The 23,847-nt window shown below is 41.5% G+C and overlaps 4 protein-coding genes across 4 annotated transcripts; 2 read left to right on the top strand and 2 right to left on the bottom strand.

The window, feature by feature from the left end:
* Positions 1-55: 55 nt before the first annotated feature.
* LOC134190561 (dnaJ homolog subfamily A member 1-like) lies at positions 56-5,855 on the top strand. The gene is made up of 11 exons (XM_062659010.1): positions 56-193; positions 257-363; positions 421-621; positions 2,779-2,874; positions 2,933-3,065; positions 3,840-3,964; positions 4,021-4,116; positions 5,124-5,229; positions 5,289-5,371; positions 5,426-5,575; positions 5,643-5,855. Exons 1-11 carry the CDS (start codon positions 169-171, stop codon positions 5,703-5,705), a joined length of 1,185 nt encoding a protein of 394 aa, XP_062514994.1. The 5' UTR covers positions 56-168; the 3' UTR covers positions 5,706-5,855.
* Positions 5,856-5,941: 86 nt separating this feature from the next.
* On the bottom strand, positions 5,942-9,985 carry LOC134190563 (ras-related protein Rab-14). Its single transcript, XM_062659011.1, has 8 exons — positions 9,797-9,985; positions 9,595-9,648; positions 9,425-9,539; positions 8,153-8,215; positions 7,935-8,089; positions 7,848-7,878; positions 6,554-6,622; positions 5,942-6,205 (listed from the first exon to the last, which is right to left on the bottom strand). Exons 1-8 carry the CDS (start codon positions 9,846-9,848, stop codon positions 6,100-6,102), a joined length of 645 nt encoding a protein of 214 aa, XP_062514995.1. The 5' UTR covers positions 9,849-9,985; the 3' UTR covers positions 5,942-6,099.
* A 20-nt stretch (positions 9,986-10,005) lies between these two features.
* LOC134190557 (uncharacterized) lies at positions 10,006-20,772 on the top strand. Its single transcript, XM_062659006.1, has 31 exons — positions 10,006-10,413; positions 10,675-10,779; positions 10,843-10,890; positions 10,956-11,066; positions 12,545-12,646; positions 12,706-12,756; positions 13,343-13,384; positions 13,444-13,545; positions 13,606-13,649; positions 13,710-13,767; positions 13,828-13,935; positions 14,004-14,168; positions 14,289-14,354; positions 14,421-14,564; positions 15,044-15,297; positions 15,387-15,464; positions 15,520-15,812; positions 15,879-15,937; positions 16,372-16,551; positions 16,609-16,673; positions 16,728-16,774; positions 16,841-16,981; positions 17,049-17,135; positions 17,817-17,906; positions 17,962-18,045; positions 18,868-18,940; positions 19,012-19,111; positions 19,173-19,289; positions 19,345-19,422; positions 19,565-19,663; positions 20,633-20,772. The coding sequence occupies exons 1-31, from the start codon at positions 10,054-10,056 to the stop codon at positions 20,726-20,728; spliced, it is 3,447 nt and encodes a 1,148-aa protein (XP_062514990.1). The 5' UTR covers positions 10,006-10,053; the 3' UTR covers positions 20,729-20,772.
* Positions 20,730-22,418, bottom strand: LOC134190558 (coiled-coil domain-containing protein 6-like). The gene has a single exon (XM_062659007.1). The coding sequence runs from the start codon at positions 22,365-22,367 to the stop codon at positions 21,057-21,059; it is 1,311 nt and encodes a 436-aa protein (XP_062514991.1). The 5' UTR covers positions 22,368-22,418; the 3' UTR covers positions 20,730-21,056.
* Between the last annotated feature and the right edge of the window lie 1,429 nt (positions 22,419-23,847).

Here is a 23,847-nt window from a genome sequence, read left to right as displayed (position 1 = left end):
GCGATTACATATGTAGTTTTCATTACCTAACGCGCGCTATTTCAATATTGATATCCATTGTACCGCCCTCGCCCACGCTTGTGTTCTAGAAGAGTCGACGTGGGATATATACAATTTTTGAGACTTTTTACTGTAACAACGTCGTGATATCTTGCTGTAAATATCATCATGGTGAAGGAGACAAAGTATTATGGTAAGGCGCTCCACTCGAGGGCTGTGACCTACACCACGTGTGCGATACTCTTCTCTCTCACAGACGTACTTGGCGTCAATCCGAGCTGTACAGAGTCAGAATTGAAAAAAGCTTACAGAAAACTAGCTCTGAAATACCATCCGGACAAGAACCCAGACGCAGGAGATAAAGTGGAAATACTGAGCGTTTCTGGTGCTCCAGCGCTTAACCTTTGCTCTCATTTTTAGTTCAAAGAAATATCCCAGGCGTACGAGGTTCTCTCGAATCCCAAAAAACGCGAAACGTACGACCAACACGGAGAGGATGGATTGAAAGGAGGCGGTGACACCGACGGATTCTCGTCTCCCATGGATATCTTTGATATGTTCTTTGGGGGTGGACGTAAGCAGCGTGATGCAAGGACAAAGTCAGTGTATAATCAAATGAGGGTAAGACGTGCGGTTGTAGCAGACTTACCATGTATTTAGTGGTTCAGGTGTTCACTTAGTGGTCACAGTTGGACTGTCGTTGTTTGGCTACGAGAAAAATTTAAAATCTAATTTTTAAAATCACGCTTACCAGACAAAAATTGGTGCGTGCGTTTTCTCAAATTTTAAAACTTTGCACTTGAACTTTTGTTGTCACATACTTGAACTCTACTAAGGTGGTTCACGTACCACTTTGTGGAGTGCTAGTTGTATTATTAAATGGGTACATTTCTGTGTATTAAAAGTTGATATTAATATTTTAATGGATAATTAATAAGCCATAAGAAATAGGACTTTGCTAAAAGTCATGAGACTTGGAGCGTATTCGATTCGACCTTTCCAGATAAAGAAAGGGTCGAAAACGACGGATAAGGTGTTCGATTGGGGTATTTTCTTTTTCCAGAAACCTTTCCACCCTCTATCGTGGAAAGGACGGATAGAAAATCGGAAAAATGATTCACGTGACCTAAATTCCCGGAAGCGTACCGCACAATTGCTGGGGAAATGACTACTGTGTCTGAGAATTCAAGTCCTATGGAGCTCGTAGAGATTCTTACCGGTGGCTCAGATGTGTTTGTTGCTATGGAACCACCTAAAGTGAGAAAAGAAGGCTATTCTTGGAGTGATTCGGCGACTCTTTCGCTTATACAACTCTACGGCGAGTTTTCCGAGAAATTCCGAAGTCCTTTGTACAAGAAGAAACAGATTTGGGAAAGGATTGCTTTGAGAATGCAAGAGATGGAGTTGGTATGAGCATGCACGTGCTACGTCCTGAGTTTTTTTGGGAAAGCCCGTTCGATTCAAAAGGACTTTCCGCTTTTTCCAGTCTTTCCTTTCTTTATCCGGAAAGGTCGAATCGAATACGCCCTTGGAAACTGAAGAAGCACTACAGTGCAAACTCTTGGAGTGCTGTAGCTATGCAGCTTGATTAAACATACGGGACATTTATTTGGTCACATGTTATGCAGTTGCCTAGCAGGTCTTACTAAAATGGTTGTATGTCACGTGACCTGCCTGCACTACTATACTGAGTGTTTATTTAAACATATTTAAACATATTTATTTAAATTATAACGTACACACTTGGTGAGTAGCGTACTCGAGACATACAGTTAACTGACTGCCGGGTCTGCAAACTGTGTGGATGTGTGATTACATCTGTCATGCTCAGGAATGTGCCACAGTCTAAACACGTCCAATCCACCAACCAGTATTTACGATTTTGTTGTACATGGCAACCAGAGACTATGGGCGAACCTCCAATCAGACCAGCGAAATGTTTATGAAAGTTTCTTACCATAACAGTGTAATTGATGTTTGTGATTGCCAGATCTTGTTGGAAATAAACAACAGGACTTTACATGTTTGCAACTGCTAATGCGAAAGCAATCACTTTGACGACTACAGACTATTTACAGACTTTGGGGTCATGTGAAATGGCTTTCACTCTGTACCATGTTAGATAGATAAACTACGGCATCTAAATTCGTTGTTGTTTGTGACACCCGTACATAGCGTGAGGCTTATAGCTGTGGAAGCAAGAATGTAAGCACAGCTTCAATTACTAAACATAAACGTGTGTACGGACTGCTGTCCAACAAGTAATTTTATTTTTGTCGCATTGTTTGGTGGTAATGAAATTGTATTCGAATGCTTGACAAGTGAAATAAACATGGATATGAATTCTGTTTGCGTTTGTGCTTGCGGGTGATACGTCTAGAAATTTCTACTGAATAGGTGCATTGAATGTGGTGACGACGAGGTAGCCGTCATGTATCAGGTCATTAAGAAGATTGCCATTCAACTGAATGAAGAGATTTGTATCCAGTCATTAGCCAAGATACTAGAATTAAGATGAGGCACCTGACAGACACATAGACAGACAGATAGACAATGACAAGTTCAAGTACTGTACTAGTGTACAAACCTCATGATATCGAAAATTTGTCTAAGACACAGCATATTGTTTGCTGTACAAATGTGTTCCATCTGTTGCCAAACAAATTTATACAACAAGCGGCCATCATATTACATTTTCAGTGAACCGTTTGTTTAGACATGATGTTGGTGGGGTATGTCGTGTTCATGTAATAATCGAATTGTTTGTTTTCGTGTTAGGTTTCTTTGGAAGATTTATATAATGGTGCAACACACACATTGCCCTTCAACAAGCAAGTCATCTGTACTGAATGCAAGGGAATAGGAGGGAAAGAGGTACGTCTATTATTTTGACCTAAAACACAAGATGTCGTCATCGCTTGCTTACAATTAGGGTTCGGTGAAACAATGTGATACGTGCGGTGGAAGTGGAATACATGTTCAGTATCGACAACATATGTTGGGATTAGTACAACAGGTTCAGTCACACTGTCGAAAATGTAGTGGCACGGGAGAAGTCATCAGAGGTAAGTGTAGAATTCGGTCAGTTTTACCTTGTTTGTCATGTCTTATTGGTAAGAATATGCTCGTTGAAGTTCTGGTGAGTTAGATGGTGCTGTGTGTGTTACCTTCCAGTGAAGATGAAATGAGGTGGTTGAATGGGACTGTTGTTACTTAGTACATCAGTGTGGATGCTGTAGTTGCTTGTCAGTTGACTGTCTGTCTGCCTGTCTGTGTCTATCTGTTTGTCTATCTGTCTGTGTCTGTTAGTGTATCTGTTTGTTTATTTGTGTCTGTTTGTTTGTCTGTCCATTCATCTGTCTGTCTGTCTGTCTGTCTGTCTTTGTGTATCAGTCTGTTTGTCTGTGTCTGTCCGTTTGTTTGTCTGTCTGTCTGTTTGTCTGTCAGTGTATCTGTTTGTTTGTGTCTGTCTGTTTGTCTGTCCATCCGCTTGTTTGTTTGTCTGTCTGTCTGTCTGTTTGTCTGTCTGTCTATCTGTAAACATAATATCTCTTGAATGGCTTAACGTATTAATACGAAGACACTTCATGATCCAACTCAGAAGAGGACACTTTACAATTAGCACGCAGGTTGTGCAATCCCGTAATATGGAGTTCTAGTTTGTGCTCACATTTTATCTCGTGTCTCTTCTCTATCTACGTGACATTCTGCTTGCATCACTGTGATTCTCTTGCATTGCTTTCTTTCTCAAAGCTCAACCTTAAGTTTACAGCACTTTGAGAAATCAAACGTTGAGCAATTTTGAATACGTGACTTTGACTTCTTGCTTTCCTGTTCAGAGAAAGATCGATGTAAGTCGTGTAGAGGACACAAAACTGTGACCCTAAAGAGAAGTCTTGAAATCCATGTTGACAAAGGAATGGAAGATGGTCAAAAGATAACATTTATGGGCGAAGCAGACCAGGTATGCTATCACTTGCATTTGTATTACATTTGGGAGTGTTAAGGATGTTGCCATAGCAACCAGGGAAAGAACCTGGTGACATTGTTATCATATTGGATGAAGAGCAACATAGAACGTTCAAGCGGCAAGGCACAGATCTCCGTATAGAGATGGTCAGTACATAATGATAGCATTGGTAAAAACCTCATTGCACATATACTACAACATACATACATACATATATACACAAAACTGTAGTTTATGTTGTGCACACATGCACAGACAGAAAACAGACAGACAGACAGACAGACAGCCCTATTGGCATGGGTAGTATTTAGTTGCTTTGCTTAGATAGTGTATAATAGTTCAATGTTTGAAAATATATGTATTGACAGACAGACAGACAGACAGACAGACAGATAATATATTCTCATATACACATTCTACTTGTACATATGCTAGGAATTTTTCAATACAAACCAGTCCTTGCAAACAACAAAGTCATTAACTAATGGACTTGACCTTGAATTTCAAAATCAAATAATCTATCTCGTAATAATTACAAATATCACAAATGATCAAATACGATATGAACATAGCAGCATTAAAATTGGCTTCTGGATTTGCTGACTGTTGTGACGAATGCTGCAAACAATACTCTACCTTCGTGCCCTACCTCCCAAATGTTCTATCACAAGAGGAACAGACAGACAGATAGACAGACAGACAGCAAGGAACTGGACATCCAAGGATACCATCTAGTCACTTGTAAGACTGGAGGGGGGGTGTAGTGCACGCTCGCAACTCGGCGAACAAGCAGTAAAGTATTTGAACTAGCTGGCAAAGAATGCGAGATGATGAACGAAAATGAAATGAGACTGACTTCAAGAACAAGTGGCGATCAGTCATTTCAGTAACAGTACAACGATGTAATGCGAAAGTCGTCTCGGACAAACTCATTAGCATAGCAAGATTAGATCAGCGAAACATAATTTTGAAAGCTTCAGGATCATAATGGTCCTATTGTATTGGTGTTATGACAGACAGACAGACAGAGACAGTATATTTCAGCACTGCATTTCAATTCACTAGCAGTAATGAAACGAAGCGATCAAGACACTCAATAATAAATTACAAATTTTGAGTCTTCTACGTCTCATATTTCGGTATCCTTTTCTAGGAGATCAGTTTAGTCGAAGCTTTGTGTGGGTTCCAGAGACCCATCACACATCTAGATGAACGGGTGCTGGTCATCTCAAGACATCCCGGAGACGTCATCAAGCATGGTCAGTACATCAACCAATAAAATTTAATACAATACAACAGTCGGCTGTCTGTTGTCAAGGCGACGAGAAGGTGGTGTTGAATGAAGGCATGCCACAGTATAAGAACCCTTACGAGAAAGGCAGATTGATTATCCGTTTCAATGTGAGTTGCAGACTGCTAATCAATGACACACCACGGTCACCACCTTGTTTCTAGGTGAAATTTCCTTCACCCGGGTTTGTTGAAATAAGTCAGTTACCATTAGTAGCAGAACTCCTGCCGCCCCGTAAACCGGTGCCGCCTGTAGAAGACGACGTGTTGGAAGTCGATTTAGTTGATATCACCCCTTCCATGGGGCGTCGTGTTGTGAGTTGTAGATATCTACTATGATTGTGTGTTCTGAATCGGTGCCTGATGTGTTACATAATTATAGAATTATGATGATGATGATGACGACGACAGACGAGGTCATACGGTTCAATGTCAGCAACAGTGAGTTTTCGGCTGTCGTAGGTCATAACAGGGTTATCAGTTCGTATATGTGGGAAGATTACCGTAGGAGACTGAAAGGTTAGGAATTGGTATCTTGTTACTACGTGCTTCTGTATTTGAGTGTGAATGGTAATAGAGTAAGTGTCAAACTGGTCGAGAGTTTACGACCGTCAACAGTCACGATTACACACACACACACACACACACACACACACGTATAGGGAACCTGCACCTACAACGTACCACATCATGCCCCTTTTATTGATAAAACAAGTTGTGTCCACAAACATTAGCAAAGTCAACTACTACGTCAAACGTCAAGTACTGCACGCCCACACAAGTGTATAGGTCCAACTGAAAATAAGCAATTTGATCGGACAACATATATTGATAGTACGCTAACACGAGCATTTGTCTTGCTGCTGTTGTTGATCGTTTCGCAAGTCCTGCCGAGGGCTGGCCGGTTTATGCTGAACTCCTGACTCGGCAGCGTTTAGATCCAAACTAGAGAGACGAAGCCGACAATACTAATTAATTAATTATTTATTGACAGCAAACACCTGTTTAATTATATTTAACTATTTAGTTTAAATATTTATCACAGCAATAAATACTAATTAATTACAATTAATTAATTATTTACAGAAAACTAATTAATTATATATAATCAACTATTTAGTTTAAAATATTTACCACAGCAATAAATACTAATTAGTTACAATTAATTATTTATTTATTTATTTACAGCAAATAACAGTGTATACATAGTGTTGTGATGTGTACGCGATGTATTCCACGCTATGTTGCACGCTATGTTGCGTGTCAATTCATAGCCACTTAGCAATACCATACCTTCCATCCTGGATGTTCTGATAGATCTTCTTGGCTGTTTCCAAGAACGCATCTTCTACATTCTCGCCCCTAATCAACGCAACCGCAATATTAGGAATGCGGCAGACAGTTACACGGACACAGTGGCATCACTGGGAGGTCATGCTCCCAATATTAGTACTTGTGGCCTTTACAAAGAATACTGTAAACCAAGAAATTTTCAATGGCGTAAAATTTTGGTACCTCCTGAAAATTTCGTTTCGGGAAGCAATCTATTTCAGTGAAACTCCTCAGAAGCTCCAGACTCCTGGCTGGAAGCATGGACAGTGTAATGAGAATTTCCAAAACAGTGCAGCAATATGGAAAACGGAATTTTTATGTAAAAATCCGTTCTTAATAAGCGCCTGGGCGGTTTGTAGGAAACTCTGGAAATTGGCAGATTGACTTGAGTACCACAGAGTAGGCAAGTGTGAGTATACTTATAAACTTAGGAGTGCGACCAGACCTGACTGCCCTCCTGTGCTTCTTGTCAGGCGGTTCTTTAGAGGTTCCTTCTTTAGTCCATAGTGTAAGACTGCTGTCTGCATGGCTACCAAACCTGTACACTGTAGTATAGTAACACACGTTACTAATACAGCCTCGGAGTATCGACCAACTTCAGGCGGCGACATCGAAGTAGTGGGCCATGCATGGGCTGTAAACAACAGTTTCCAAAAGATCACCCAGTGGGCAATCTTTTGTGTTAGCATCAGTGAATCAGTGGCCTGAAGCGTAGTCCATTTGGGCAAATGTCTCCACATTTCAACATCAGATCAGAAACTCTCGTGGTCCGTGTGCTGCATGAAGTGAGCTGCTTGGCTGGAGCACTGTCAAGGAAAGCAGTGTAAGACAATATGGTGGGAATCATGCACACACCACAATCTTGATTGTGACAACAAATCACTGGGCGATCTTTTGGCTGGGCGCTGTTTTGGAAATTTTCCGTACACCTAGCACTACGTAGTTGCAATAATTTCCCATGTTCACGAACATCACTGTTGGCTCCTAGAGGCTTGACAACTTTCAAAGTTTAGATTGGGATGTAGGTACTTCATAGGCCATACCGAAATTACCGAAAACAAATCGGCACCAAAACTAAATCACCACTGACAATAAATCGCCACCGAAAATTTTGTGGTTTACAGTAGACAAGGTCTATGTTAAACCACAGCAGCTGGCCTCCCAAATTTTCAAGGTCCAGCGATGCCACCGACAGACACGACTGGCAGTTGATCAGTATACAGGCTGGACGTCATACCACGACTGTAATTCTTACGTTTTTGCGCTCGCTTCGAGAAACATTAGTCCTAAAGAGAACGCAACCGTAGCACCAGAATAGCATCGAATTTGTAACGTTTCTTACCGTTTTCTTCCGCAAACTGTTTCGCCTCCTCATATGTCACATCTCGTTGTGCATCGAGATCCGATTTATTCCCGATTAGGAAGATGACCGTGTTTGGATTCGTCAGATTTCTCGCGTCCGTCAGCCAACTACTCAAGTGATTGTATGTGCTACGTCTACCGATTCGGATTACGATTTAGAAAACACATAGAACAATGTCTACTGTTAGTGCCAGTCACCTAGTGATATCGTACACCATCAGAGCTCCAGCAGCTCCTCGATAATAGCTCCTCGTCACTGCTCTATGAAACCAAACGAGAGGCTCAATATCACTCAAGCACTGTCTGTGTTTTATCATTCCAAAGTTCGACTCAGTCTTAGCAGTCACATATTTTCTGTGGCTGCCATAGGAACATAGAGGTCACATAACTAGGTAAGGCGTGTACTCCAGTGGGTGGTTACAGCTATTGCAGGGTAATACCTGGGTGTGGTAATGAAATTTAATGTTAAGTCTAGTCTATCTATTGACTGTGTTGCATGCATGTCATGCAAGAAGAATGCATTGCATGCATGCGGATTGTCCAATCATGAAGCGGGATTCACCTCACGTGTTGTCAATCAATCACGATCATATTGAAAGTATGAAAAACAAGGACACTCCAACACTTACCACCAAAAATACCATCAATCTGGCCAATACAACAACAGACCCTGAAATTCCAACATCTAGTTGCGAAGGACAGGCCAAGAGTTATTGCAGCAACACCTCGTGCCTACTAACTGATGTAAATGATTTAACTAAAAATTTTAAAACTTTAATTTTAAAATATTAGTCACACCTTGATGCTCCAAATTTCAACCAAAAAATGGTATGTATATATACTGTTGTACTAGCGACATACACTGATAGAACATAAACGATTCACGATGTATCAGTTTAGTTGTATTGGTTCTAGCATTGACCATTAGTATGATCCGGTGGTAACACACTAACATGGATCCCTATGCATGAGACGGCATGTTTTCTGGATCCGCCAATGTGGGCACCAGATGTGACTCTAACATCTTCGTTTCTACGTCCCGGCTTTCATCAAGAGCACGACCGTTCTATGTTTTGTGTATGAGAGGCACAGACTGACTGACTGTTGGATACTTTCTACTCTCGACTGGACAAACCGAACGAGCAAATCTACAGTAGAGATCTCGAGCATCTTACACAGTACCCATGAAACATGCAGCCTACTGTAGTACATCTACAAGTTAGAAGTACTAAATTACACAATACACTACAATAAATATTGACCAACTAAATAAATCTAGGAGTGTTAACTCATAGCACCATTGACAGCTGATCATGTCACGAACCACAATAACAAGACACATAAAACGAGATTCTCTACAACACACAGCACATCACTGACAACACACTTCACTCACAAACGTCTCTACAAGTTGCTACACATCAACAGGCAAGATCCAAGAGCAGGCAACAACAACACGTCTGGACAGACCTGAATCTTTCTTGCCCAGCCGTGTCCCAGATCTGGAGTTTGATCTTCTGTCCGGACACTTCGATGATCCGAGTACCGAACTCGACTCCAATCGTGTGCGGACAATCAGCCATGACTGCAATGACACCAACAATTCCATCACCTCCTCCTCTCAACGGGCATTCACTTACATTTTTTCTCGGTGAATTGGTGCAGCAAGCAAGACTTTCCGACTCCCATGTCACCTGCAATTGAATGAGTGAGTGCAAGTCTGACCTGCTGGAGTCACCGGACCTAGTCGCTCTACTGAGACCCTCATGCCGTGTCGGCCGCTCAAAGTCTCTCCACTATCACATCTACTTGTGTAACACTGATTCATGCTGTTCTGATTACCGATTATGATGTATTTGAAGATATACGAGTAGTTATACGGTCCCGTCGCCATGTTGAGTGCCTGGCCACTGATAAAAGTCAACCCCGCTTCTCGTGCTGTGCAGTCCACGTACAAGCAGCTCGACAATACAAAGCGGCTTCGTTAGCGATTTACGGAAAGTTTTCGAAGAGCTTAGCGAGGTGTAGCGACGCATGCGCGGAGGTGAAGTCCCGTATTCTGGTGATGGTAGTATGAAAGTGTCGGTGGTTTAGACGCGATGGAGAGAGAAACTGGAGACGAAACTGCTGGAACAGAAACAAGACGTCAAGAACTGTTTATTCAGAGCTGCGGAGAAAGCATTGGGTCAAGCAGTTTTGCAAATGAGAGCTCACCTGTACTGCCACCACTCTCTTCTTCTGCCACCTTGAATATTGCTCCGAAGCCGGAAGAAATCGTGCAGGCTCTCAAGCAGCGATGGACTTTGCTTTCTTTGCCTCAATCTGCCGTTGTCGTTGTCCACTCTGATGGAGAGTCTAGTGTCAGTGTCGCAAATGCTGCTGGTGATATTGCTGCTTCGAAGGAGGATGGCTCTATGCAGGGGTCTAGTATAGGAAGAAAGAGAAAGGAGAACGTTGAGGTGAACACTATGATTTTGTAGGTTCTACATAGGCTAATAAATAATAAATAATAAATAGTGATAACTAATTAATAATAATTATAATAATTTCTATATTTCTGATATTACTAGTAATGGAAAATGTGTGTACATATGATTGTGCTATACACAGTCTTTCTAATGTTTACCCAACATCGTCATCTTCATGTTGTGTGTTTATTGGTTGCATAGCTTGTCTAGTGAATCTACCATCTACCATCATTTTCTTTTGTTCTTTTATAGTCGTCTTTGCGTCACATATGCCAGTATTGTGGTAAAGAGTATAAGTCAGATAAATGGCTGAAGCATCACATTCAACTGAAGCATGGGGATGGAGATGACAATTCTGTTCGTAAATTTGCAATGTACTTTGTGTGGCTCTATTGTACACTTACTGACGTTATATCATAGGGTGATGACGACAGTGATGACTCCAATGATGAAGCATTTGTTGCTGAGGCAATTAAGTGTTTATTACTTGTGTGTTAGTAATGGACTACACTGAAGGCTATGTGTGTTTACAGATGATTGCTACGAAGTTTAGCAAAAATTTTGTGTGTGAACATTGTAAGAAGAGATACAAATCCTTCGTTGGCTTAAAATATCATTTAGAAACGCAGCACACTGATCCAGCAGTAAGATCATACTGTATGTTTTGGCTGTTGAGCTTTCTTACGTTCGTCAGTAATGTTGGATTATGATTACAAACAGTCGTCGATTTTGACTAGTTGACATTAGTTAATTAATATGTATCTTGTTTTCAGTTTTTGTTTCGAAACGTTGCATGTGGTTTTATGTTGTGCTCTTTTATTTGACTCATTTAATATCTAAGCTACTTGTAGCAAAGTTTATACTGAGTTTGAGTTTAGAACTGTTTTGGACTCGGTCTGTTGACTTGCTGATTCTATTAGTTTGCTGTACAGTCAGATGTCAGTTATCTGAACACTTTGGGACCCACAGTGTTCATAACTCTGAATATTTCGGATAACTGACATTAAGTCTTCTGGTGCACAAACATGTGTCTCTGGGCCTCTGAGGCTGCCCATGCACACTGATTTAAACTAAATACCGGTATACTGAACAACAATTGCACAAACACCCAACCTTGACTGCACTGCATAAGGTATAACAGGAGCATACCCAGAATTCATTTAGTAAAGTTAATATTAACAAAATTAAAAATTAAATTAATATATTAATAACACAAAGCAGCTTAGTTGTCATTCACGTCTAAATCCAAGCCTGTTGCTACAGCTGCACGGCATCAATTTAAGGATCTAACAAATATCTTAGGATTGTCTGCAATACTGTCTCTAAAAAGATCCTTTAGTGCCATTCGTCTCGAATGCTTCCTTGCAAATATAGCAATTACAGCATCAAGGTCAATTTTTCCCTGTCCCAAGTGCATCTCATGAGTTGTTACAGTACTAGATTGTGATACTAAATCAGGTAAAGTTAACTGATGCTTTATTCTGAACAATCGAGGAATAAGCGTGTGCACGTAGCAACCTTGCACTCGTGCTAACAGTAAGGGTGACGCCCACCTCTTGATGGGGTTTCCAGGCAACCTGGAAACATGCCTGGGTACACCCCTGAATAATGAGAAAGTAGTTTACCATATAATGTTACTAGTTACTTGACATTACATCTTGTTGCACATATGCATAACAGTTTACAGTGCATACTTCTAGAGGGAGTCCGAGGCACTTTGCGTTCAGTTAACTGACGTGTTCAGATAACTGACTTCTGACTGTATTTTTCTTTCCAAACTGCTTTTACTTGTACGTATTGTAATTTTTTTAGTTGCTATGTGGAGGTCTGCAGAAGGTTTTGTTGACTGTTTGAGCTACATATGACTTGGAATAACTACATGAGCGTGCTTGTTATTCGTCTGTTTGGAAAATAATTTGATGGTAGTACATGTACATGATGGATGTGAATCGTGTTACTTGCATGTCATGCACTTCTGCTCTATTGATGATATACAGACAGACCTACAGGCAGACAGACAGACAGGCAGGCAGGCAGGCAAACAGACAGACAGACAGAGACATGAATATAATTCTTGTGGATAGTTCAACTTTTTTACACTGGGGTGTAATGGTTCTGTCAGACTGCCGCCAGCTTTGACTGTGAAGAATGTGGGAAGCATTACAGATCAAATGCTGGACTAAAGTATCATCTTCAGCACCATCACTCAACACCACCCATCACTGTCAGATTAGTCTCTTACTGATTCTGTGTCTTGATGTTAATCATCGTGACTTTCAACAGGAAACTTTGAAATCTTGTAATGTGAATGACGTTCCAAGCATTCAAGATGAAGTAAGTGGAGCGTGACAGTCAAGTTCGTTAGTGATTGTGTACACAGTTACTCGTCATGTCTATATCTTGTTATTGATGAGAGATTGTGTACTGTTAATAAGGGAAGCGATTAGGCTCGTTTGTAGACTGGAATAGGTCAACTGCATATCAAACTTCTTATCTACTATTAACTTATTTAAAGCATAGTTGGTGTTTCACATACCGCGTTTGTTGTCTTGGATTGGCTACTTTGTTTGTCTTAGCACTGGATTAGGGGATAGGTTTTCTAAGGAGTGGCATTGTTGGCTTCTGTATTTATTGGAACTCTGCCTGTCTTGGCATCTGGTCAATTGTTGGCTAGGTAAAGAAAGCGTGTTAACTGTAAAGAAATCAGGAGCAGTCATTTCATAGAAATCTTTATTTACAGTATTGGCCTGAGGGTAACACTTGACAATCGCTAGTGTGTGCGTATCTCTAGTATGCCAGCAATGTTCATTGTACATGCATGTTTGCCAAATCTGATATTACACACACAGTAGTGTGTTGTTTTCAAGCATGTCCATGCAGTGAGATCATATTGCCTATCTTGTTTTTGTGTTGCATTCAGAATGACAGTAGAAATGAAAGTGCAAACAATGAAATTCAACAGGTTGGTATCGAGCGACGTCATTTGTATGTACATCGTTTCACCACTGATTTCTTCTCTAGTTAGAAGATGGCACGTGGGTTTGCCTCACTTGTGGTAAGAAAGATAAGTCAGCACGAGATATTTTTCATCATATTGACATGACTCATGCAAGAAAAAAGCCAGTATTTGCATGAGCATTTGTTTGCTTTTGTAGTTACGTAGTAACAACACTGTGTTTATAGAGAATTGATACAACAGGTCATGGCATGAGGAGATCTGCTCAGAAGTAACACACTTGGTTGTTTTGTGAGTGCGAGTCATGAATTCATTATGTACTTATGAGTAGAGCTTTGAGAACATTTGCTTGCCAAAGTGATCAAGATGATGATGCTTGCAGCGTATTGGTGGGCAATATTTGTATGTGTCTACATATTGTAGATGTCTATGCTTTATTCTTTGTGAAGTCTCATCATTCAGATGATAATGAGTATGCATCTTCAGTCCAACCAAGTGAAAGTATGAGTAAATACAGAACAAAAACATCAAATATACACCACAAAGCAAAGTCATCGGTAAGCAGTCATTGTGTGAGTATATAATTTAGTTGGCATTATGAGGCTGTTGTCAATTTGATGTGTAGAGAGTGAGGACAGCAACTGCATCAGAGATAACCGAAATACAGGAGTCACAGAAACAGATCATTAATGTTAATACATCAAACTGGAAGGATGTGTTTACGACAGATCAAGTGATCGACATTGAGAAACGGCTGAGACAGGGAAGAAAGCTGAAGTGCTTCAATAAGGTACTTTTGTTTGCACGCAAATTTGCATGTTAGACAGTCAAACAAGTTTAAAATTTAGTCAAAACAACTAGTTGTAATTTGAAATGCATCGGCTGCTTGCGATTGATTGCCTTTGTTAAGGACTGTGACAAAAGTTTAGGAACGGCTGTTGGATTGGCATATCACTACCAGAGATGTGGCAGACAGGTAAGAGTTCTGCTGTATCTGTATCATACAGTGCACTATACCTTGAACTTGTGCTCTGCTTGTTAGACTCCACAATATTTATGTGAAATCTGCCATGCAGTGTACTCTTCGCAAGCAGGACTGACATATCATATGAGGAATGTTCATGCTCCTAACGTAACTATTGATTTTTCAGCAGACATGATTTCGGAAGATTCAGAGGACATGGATGTGAGTTGACTTTTTAGGGTTTCTCTGCTTGTCTGATTTTGTTTTCTACTTTGTCTACCTGCCATCTGTGGTGTTTTGAAATAAAATGTCAAGGGCTTCTTGCTGTTACGTTTTGGTACATGGTATGGTAATTTCTTTGGCCTTGTCTGTATGTTGTGGTACCTTTGTACGTATGTAGGTATATCCATATGTATGTATGTATGTATGTATGTATGTGTGTCAGCAGACATGCGATCATTATGTGCTCTTGGTATCGTACGTTTGTCTGTCAGTCAGCCCATTCACTTATGTGTTGGCTCTTTTGTCAATTGTACGTGTCTTCCATTGAATCATTATACTATTATGCAGACTTCATTTCCATCAAGACATTTTAGTAAATATATATATAAGAATCAACCACTTTGGCTTGACCACACATCTTTACGTAGCACTGCAAATCTACATTTGTTACTATTGAAATTGTTTTGCTTCCTATTTAGTGGAGTTTTCCTGACGAGAGCTCTGGTGCAAAACTTAAGGAAACAAGGAATGCATTTGTATCAGAGAGAAAGAGACAGAAACATCAGCACCTGGTGGAAAGCATTGCCAACGTTGACCTCACTTTGAGTGGCACCAAAGAGAACCTCTTTTCTGGAAGAGCTTCCAATCGTGTTCCCAGTGCAAGGAGTAAGGAGATTAGACGTGTCAAGTTGTTGGCAGCAGATCCAAGAGCAAAAGGCTGGACTGAAATAAGGTATAGTATATTTACTGAAATTGCCTATTATGTATTGTACATAATAGACAGAGTCATACCCATTGAGAATCTACATTTTATGTTTGTAGTCGTGCTCGTTACTCACACAACTGTGTACTGGAAGACTTGACGCCTCACTCTGCAGCATGGACGCTTGTCTCTCCCAAGTTAGACCAAAGTTTTTGTCCATTCCACGATTTTAACTTACATCTTTTCATGCAGTGAAGCATCGTCTCACCTGCCAACGGCCCAACTTTCTTCTCCTTTTGTGGTGAAGAACATTGAGAAAGGAGGAAAACAGTGTACATTGAGTAGGAAAGAAAGTAACAGTAGAAATGACAGGGATGAGCCTCATCAGGTTACCAATCTTGATGAAGACAGTTCTGTTGATAGCAACATACGTTATCAACTTAAACTGTTTGAGTATTGCTGTCTGTCTTCTGTGTATCAAGATGAGAGTCTCGTGTTTAATGCGGGTGGGCCTGTCTGGGCAATGGATTGGTGTCCACAACCAGGTAATGACGTGTTGTAACAGGCTGTATTTAAGTGTGCTGAGTTACCTTTTCTGTTATATGTTTTAGAGGGTAGTGACTGTGTTGTTGAGTATTGTGCCATTAGCGTACATCACACGTCTGATGAAGTAGGCAAATGAGTTGTGTGTAAATTGAAGATGTTATGATCAATTAAGGAGGCAGATGGACAAATAGCTAGAGAGATTGTAATGCAACAGTACTATATTACAGGTAGCATACCCTAGATGTTGATGTGGGAGCTCAAAACTTTACACATGGATGTTTTAACTGATTTAGTTTGGAAACAGAAGACAGACAGAAGGACAGAAAGGCACACACACACACACACACACACACACACACACACACACACACACACACACACACACACACACACACACACATGCACACACACACACACACACACACACACACACACACACGGTGGTAGATGTGTTGGAAGGTAGACAGACAGCATAGTCTTCGTTATTGACAAACCAAACAAATGTATTCTGCAATGGAGCTTCTTGCTTTGACGCAATAAATCAATGCTGCTTTGCAGACTCACAGTGTTGGGAGAGCGTTTAATGGAAAAGGTGTTATTCAGTTGTGGGCAATAAAGGATTCTCACTCTCTATCCGCTCACATGGATATAGCAATTGCTCATGGCTGGGGTTGTGTGTGGGACATCAAATGGAGTCCTCAGGCATGGCAATGTGAACGGCACGAGTTTGCTAATGAGGTAAACGTTTTAGGCATAAAATGGTATTACAGGACAACAACTGTATGTAACTGATAGACTGAGTGGCGTCGACTTGGAGTATTGGCTGTGGCTTGTAGTACAGGCAAAGTTCAGATTCTCAGGTATAGAATTGTGTAGTTACGGACATACATAGATAGACATAATTATTGTTGTAGTATACCACATCCATCGCACTTGAAACAATCGCAGTCACTTGATTACGGTTTGCTACTCATTGTACACATTGATGTGATCTGGTTTTGTGTACGTGGCTGTTTTGTTTTCGTAGCTCTTTATCATGCTCAGCCCAATGTTACGCTTATTCCTGGTGCTGTCGGTCATCATAAGGATGGGCAACATGGGCAGGCATGGTGTGTAAGCTGGAGACCAGATGATGGTCATAGCCAAGTAGCTGCTGGTTTTTCTGATGGTTTGCTTGCTCTATGGTTTCAAACTCTGCATTGTTTGGCAATCACTCTTGTCATTTATGTTTACAGGGAGTGTTGGTATATGGCGTATTGATACAAAGTGTCCATGGCTACAAGTCAAGGCTAATGGTGGGGACAGTTCGTTGCCTGGGAAGGGTGAGTTGCAATCAAAGATCTACTAATACTAAGAGTGTGTTCACATTGGTCCTAATCATGATTATTGTAACGTCATTCTATCGTCGTAAAGAGTAGCATTACAAGCCCCCTGTGGTTGCACGTGAGGTAGTAGAGCATGCCGCCAATGTTTCTGATGTGGTGTTGTATGTTTGAATGTACAAACGCAGCAACAACATGGCGACGCATACAGAAGTGCATGCAGATGTGTCCTTCGTGCCTGTGACAACTTCCTGCCATCCCTGAAGGAGCTGCCAGAGAAAGCAAACTAAATGTTTCCCTCCTCAAACTCTAAAGCAATGGATTCATCAAGACAATTCATGCGAATTCTTGCCGGATATGACGGATGAAAACTGTAGAGGCTAATTACACTCATGTGCCCACGTGACTTACTAATCATAGGTAGCAGTGTGAACGTGCTTGCGCTAATGTTGGCCTAATCATAGTTAGCATAATCATAGTTAGCCTAATCATAGTTAGTCTAGTCATAGTTAGTCTAATCATAGTTAGTCCAGATGTCGGTGAAGATGCTCTAAGATTGAAATATTTGTGATGGATTTTTGTGAAAATTCATTTGAGTAAATCGCAAGCGGAAAGTTAACATTTGTAGTTGTGTGTAATGCAGTTGTGTTGTTTAGTTATCGTGAAGTTGTGTTGTTGTAGTGCTGTTGCCGGTTCAGCAGTTTTTTGCACATGGGGCTGTTGTTAGATCTCTGTGTTGGTCAGCAGTAAATACTGACATAATTGCGACTGGTGAGAAGAGTAGAACGGATGTAGTGGTTGTGGCTGTTTGATTTGTGTTTCTTAGCTGCTCACGGCAGAGATTCAGTTGTACGAGTTTGGAACTTAAATGATGTATCTACTCCTGTTCAAGATCTTGGCCAATTATCTGGTGTGTGTGTGTGTGTGTGTGTGTGTGTGTGTGTGTGTGTGTGTGTGTGTGTGTGTGTGTGTGTGTGTGTTCTCGGATGTATGATGGTGGCGTTCCGCTTCCTGTTGACTTGAATGCTGGCTCCCATCTGACTTCTACTCATTCTTCTATCCTTTTCACTACTTAACATCAGAGTACTCAGGAGCCCACACACCCAGCATTGTGGAGGCGTCATGCAGCAACATACTTTTGTCACTCTATGCAAAGCACCCGCATTGGACTCACATTGCTGTATTCGCACTGGGTGCTTGCAACCCCAATGTTGTTCTTACGGATCTTCAATACATGGCTGTTCAAGTCTGTGGATTGTTTCTGTTGTACTAAGACATTGTCCAGCAAGAAGTGATAGCCTGTAGTCACGACAAGCCAAGGTTAAGTGCTCAAACACCAACGGAACAAAGACTACAGTTTGAGAGTGAGCAAGTCATTTCTGGCACTACACTGCTACATGCGAGACTCGCTGACGTCCGCCATCTTGATCACACGTGACATCACGAAACCAGAAGAAAGCGAGATACTTGCTGTAGATATGAGAACTAAACAGTACTAGCTACTGTGTGTAGTGACTTGACTCTTGCTAGGACACACTATCATCTATTTTAGATGGGCGGTTTATGGTTTATGGGTGGTGGTGGTGGTGGTGGTGGTGGTGGTGGTGGTGGTGGTGGTGGTGGTGGTGGTGGTGGTGGTGGTGGTGGTGGTGTGTGTGTGTGTGTGTGTGTGTGTGTGTGTGTGTGTGTGTGTGTGTGTGTTGAGTTTCTTTTGATTGTTACTGTCATTCAGGCTGGGTATACGAAATGCAGTGGCTTACCTACTGGAACATTTTGGGAACAGTCGGGGACTACACACCCGTATCGTATGTTTTAATATCACATGTCTATAAGCAACAACAATAATTTCGAATTCTTCTTCTTGACACTGACATAGAAAGGTGAAACGTCATGCGGAACTGGTCATGTTGAACAAGTTGAGCAGCCACAAACAGCCAAACAGAAGACCGTTGTGTCCAAGATCATCACCTTTTATGGTATTATCCTCATATCATTGCCTAATAAGACAGTGAACAGTACAGACTGCTTGCTACTTAGAGCACCTCGTTCAGTGAGTGGCACAACACTTTGGCTTTCGGTAGTGCAGACGGCTGTGTGTGTATTCATATTCTTCCATCTCTTGCTTCTTCGGTTGTCTCACTAGATGGTGACTGGGTAAGAAAGACGTGGCGATTGAGAACAACAAGAGACTCATGCTCACATTGTTTAGGATCTATTTAGTGTTTCTGAAGAGAAACCAGAAAATTCAGACGATGTTGTGATTGTTTTCAGTGATTACGACATGCAAGTATGTAGTGGTAATCATTATGTATTCTGATCTCATTGAATGTATCTCATTGAATGTATCTTTATTAATTATTTATATTAATTGTTTATATTATGTTATTTATATTTATTTTATATCAATTATCTGTTGATGTCATTTGTAGAAATTTGCTGTCACATCGGCTGGCAACCCCAAAGGAACTAGAAAATCTGAAATTGCTTCTCACACTGTTCTTTCTTCTCCTCTGAGTGCGGTTAATAAGGTAGGTTATGTACTGCATGTCACATGTGAATGTGCATACCATATAAGATGAAACATTGGCGGGAATTTATTTTGGCGGTTTGCTAAGAAATTGACGGACAAAGCATATTGGCGGATTTTATTTTGGTGGTTGGACATCGTTGTTTGACAACTGATATTTGTCTTACCGTAAGTGGTCTTGATGTGTTTGTGATTGACAGCTGTGTTCGTGGCTCACATTTCCCTAACTTGCTGCATGCTCTCCAACTACTGCATAGGCACAACAGACAGCGAGCAAGGATTACCTACCATCTTGCTGATTCACGTGCCTGATGACGTCAACATATCCTGGAGGTCAAATTAATGGCGGATTTTATATTGGCAGTCGCTGAAAAATCCGCCAATCTGCCTAAATAAAATCCCCACCAATATTTCATCTTATATGGTACGTACACACTCAGTATTTCACCTTATGCGGTACATACACACTGAGTGTCAGGCTGCACTAAGTATTGTACTGTACATTGTATGCACATCAGAGGAGATTTACAGTATATGACATTCTATTAGATGGTATCAGGCTGCAATACGATGTGAGCTCACGTTTGTTTCTGTCAGTCAAATATATTAAAATTTTAGTGTGAAATGTAATGTTTACTGAAACTTGTGTCATTGAAATAACAAAAACATCACAATTCCTTACTATTCAATTAATGTACATGGTTTTTCTATCTCACAAGTTACCTATTTAGTATCATAGTGTATGAAAGTGGTAGTGTTGTGCTTGCCTTTACAATGAAAGCTTCCAACCATCAGAAATTTTATCGTCCTGTCATTTCATCATACTCTACTGGTAGAAATTTTGTACATACCAGTAGTTTGACTTGCGTCTGTGTGGAGGAATTGAAACGTTGAGTCAAATTTGAAATGATTATTGGAACCAGTACCGGTTCACTCGTGCAGCATGGTTAATTGTTGCTTTCTGTTTTAGGTACGATGGAACCCCAACTATAAACACAGACTGTGGCTACTTAGTGGCACCAAATCAGGTCTAGTCCGATTGACGAGGGTTGGTGGCTTGCTCTAGGTAAACCAGTAAGACTGATGCTTTATTTCATTTTACGCTAGTTACTCAAGCTCAGAGAGCCACACACTATGTAAAGTGTACATAAGACTCAACCTGTTACTCTAACTTCATATCCTAACTATTACATCGGCAAACTCAGAATACAGTAGTCGTCTGAGGCCGACGAATGATCTACAAGCAGTCTGGTTAGCAATATTGATCAGTTTTTTCAAGTTCACTAATAGTACAACTGAATCTGACACAAATGAAACCCGTGGAACGTCCCGTTGTATGAAACACGATGCTCTCAACACACCCTGACGACATCACAACCCAGATCTATAGACAACTAGTGGTGGCCGGATTTTTGATTGGCTCGTGAGTGTTGGACCTGCCTTCCTTTCGGTCTTGACTGTTTGGGCTTGGCGAAGCCTGAAGCCGATGATGGAAAGGCTGACGATGTGAAGACCAATGATGTAGGTGAATTGACCATGCCGTAGGTGTGGTGTCGACTTGTGTATGGAGACGGAGGAGTGAATGCATTGGTGTTGAGGAATGCAGGTGATGCCGACCGACGCCCAGTTGGTGAGTGGTGTGGCACTGGGCTTGATGGTCGACCCAAGGAGTGACGTGTAGCAGGCAACGGTACGTCCTTTCCGTCACGATTGAAGCTGCTGCTACGATCAAGTGCAAGAGGGGCTTTATCTCTCACCCCGAGGCTGCTCATCGAAGCACTACGTTCGTGACCAAAACTTGCACTTCTGGATCGGCACAAGTCCTTGGCATATTCATTGAAGTGACGCTCGTCTTCCATTTCTAGGCTCGACTCGCTTTCAGATAATTGCCTGCTGAGATTCTCGCGTCTTTCAATCTCCAATATTAGTCGTCGCTGTAGGCGAACGTTCTCTTCCTGTATGGCTTTTTCTTCTTCCTCGAATGCAGCCGTTTTTTCTAAATTTCTAGCTTCGACTTCATTCAACTGCCTTGTCAGCCGTTTGACTTCACCTTGAAGTTCCTTGACTCGGCCGGATAAGGTGGCCGTGTTCTGGTCAGGCGGCAAGGGTGAAGGTGGAGGTGTAGTTAGCTGTCCTAGTCGTTCTTCGAGCATTCTTTTCTCGGCCTCCAGTCGATCCATTCTCTTCCACAGACGATTCATCAGCATTTCTTGTTCCTGCTCTAAGGCGTTTTCCAAGTCTACTTTCTCCCGTCTGAGCTGCTCTAGACTGCTCTGCTTGCTCGTGGTCTCACCCTCCAGTTTCTCGATCTTCTTCATCAGTTTGTTGACCTTATACTCCTGCTCTTGCTCCAACGTCTGCTCCAACTCCACCTTCTCCTGTCTCAACTGGTTTAGCTTACGGGTAAGGTCGTTGGTCAAGAATTCCTCTTCTTGTTCGTAATTGACAGCTAACGTCTCTTTCTCTTTCTTTAGCGCCTGAATCTTCTTCATCAATGTGTTAGAGATGTACTCCTCTTCCTGCTCTGCCTGAGCTTGGATAGACACGGAGGCACGCCTCAGGGCTTTGTTCTCCTCTTGTAGGTTCTTGCAGCGCAAGCGAAGAACCTCGACTTCGGCGTGAAGAACGACGTTCTCTTGTACAAGTGTCTGACAGCGAACGCAGCGGTGCGCCTCTTCGGGGGCGCTTCCGCTGGCGGTCGACATGGCGTCGGATTCGTAGCCGTCCTGGTTGGGCTTTCTGTTCGCTGCGTCGCTGACATCCGTCGCTGCTGCCTCATCAGCCATTCTTTTAGAGACTCGCGCAAGCGCACTTTTGACATCCGGGTCCTACTTGCATGAGTGCGCTCTGAAGGCCGGTGGTAATGTATCTGTAAACGACGAATGTGTTGACGTTTCGTGATACTTGTTGAGGACAGATGGATTCTTCTAGACTATAGTGCGTGGGCAGGACTACTAGTACGTACAATCAGGGACTTCCCCGTTTATTGTTGTGTTCGTATTTCCGTTTGTATTGCGTAATTTGATATGCTTTCTGTGACAGTAGCAAATTATTCATTGTCTCACTTCCTTTCACGTGACTGCCTGATTTAATTAAATGGGATGAGTGCAGAGTGACAAAGCACCACACTAACTCTAGAAAATTGAGTGTGGCTCTGGTGTTGTGCAAGACATTATGTAACTACGAAACGTACGGCTCAGGTTAGCTACCTTAATTAATATTAGTATTGCATGGACAATATAGTCTACTTTTTTAATTAACTGTAATTGTGTTCAAGCCACGTGTTCTTGAGTGTGTGCTTAGCTATTATTTAGCATGGGTTACTCTAGTATCCCTTCAACAGAAAAGCCGTTTTGGTATGTATTGTATTGTTCCGTCAAGAAGGGAGGATTACCATTTTGAAAGTTACGTCTGTGTTATCTAGTACAAATTTACGGCGTTTGCGTACAACACTAGATTATTTTCCAAGCATTTATATAAAATTAGCAAACAAGATGTTACGTCAAAGCTCTGTAGCTAGAAATCAGAAAGCTAACAAAGAAATCGGGAATCGTAGCCTAATTCTAGTAAACAACATGCATGATGATGTATGCACGTTGCTTTTTGAGCATATTCGCAGTCGGGATTTGGGATGTAGAGAGTGCAGGTTGTAAATGGCGCAGGGGCTGAACAATATAAGTTACGTATCATTAATTAAACAATCTAATTTATAGCTAAGAGCATTTAATTTTTAAAAATCGACAAACAGAATGTTCGCACGTGCACGACGTACTGCATGTTTACAACGAGTTGTGGTTAGATGGAGGTGCTTGTCCTTTATCTACACGACGACATTTTGATAATTCTAGTACCTAGCTATAGGCGTAGGAAGCATGGGGGCCCGGAGGGGCACGTTCCCCTCAACTATTTTGGCTACGTTTGATTTTGGCCAAAACGTATTTAACTTTAGCCGTGTGCTCTGTAGAGTGACCTGCTACTATCTCTAGGGTGTACAGTTTTGTAGGCTCGTACCCCAGTCCTCCTCCTCGCGCGCGCTCCACGTGTTTTGGCACGTGCTTTTTGTTCCACTTGCCTCGCCAAAATACGTGGAGCGCGCGCGAGGAGGAGGACTGGATACGAGTCTACTGTTTTTGCTGTGTATGCACATACATACATACATATATATATATATATATATATATATAT

This window comes from Corticium candelabrum, chromosome 15 (genome assembly GCF_963422355.1).
Source record: "Corticium candelabrum chromosome 15, ooCorCand1.1, whole genome shotgun sequence".
NCBI classification, from domain to species: Eukaryota; Metazoa; Porifera; class Homoscleromorpha; order Homosclerophorida; family Plakinidae; genus Corticium; species Corticium candelabrum.
This window is presented reverse-complemented; position numbering and strand designations above follow the sequence as displayed.

Coding starts and splice junctions, on each gene's coding strand:
- LOC134190561 (XM_062659010.1), top strand. CDS start 169: ATGGTGAAGGAGACAAAGTATTATG. Junction 364..420: donor ACCCAGACGCAGGAGATAAA/GTGGAAATACTG, acceptor TCTCATTTTTAG/TTCAAAGAAATATCCCAGGC. Junction 5,230..5,288: donor CGGAGACGTCATCAAGCATG/GTCAGTACATCA, acceptor TCTGTTGTCAAG/GCGACGAGAAGGTGGTGTTG.
- LOC134190563 (XM_062659011.1), bottom strand. CDS start 9,848: ATGGCGACGGGACCGTATAACTACTCGTATATCTTCAAATACATCATA. Junction 9,540..9,594: donor CCAATTCACCGAGAAAAAAT/GTAAGTGAATGC, acceptor GTGTCATTGCAG/TCATGGCTGATTGTCCGCAC. Junction 7,879..7,934: donor ACAGTTTGCGGAAGAAAACG/GTAAGAAACGTT, acceptor CGTTCTCTTTAG/GACTAATGTTTCTCGAAGCG.
- LOC134190557 (XM_062659006.1), top strand. CDS start 10,054: ATGGAGAGAGAAACTGGAGACGAAACTGCTGGAACAGAAACAAGACGT. Junction 15,938..16,371: donor TACATCACACGTCTGATGAA/GTAGGCAAATGA, acceptor GCTGCTTTGCAG/ACTCACAGTGTTGGGAGAGC. Junction 19,112..19,172: donor CAAGATCATCACCTTTTATG/GTATTATCCTCA, acceptor CTTGCTACTTAG/AGCACCTCGTTCAGTGAGTG.
- LOC134190558 (XM_062659007.1), bottom strand. CDS start 22,367: ATGTCGACCGCCAGCGGAAGCGCCCCCGAAGAGGCGCACCGCTGCGTT.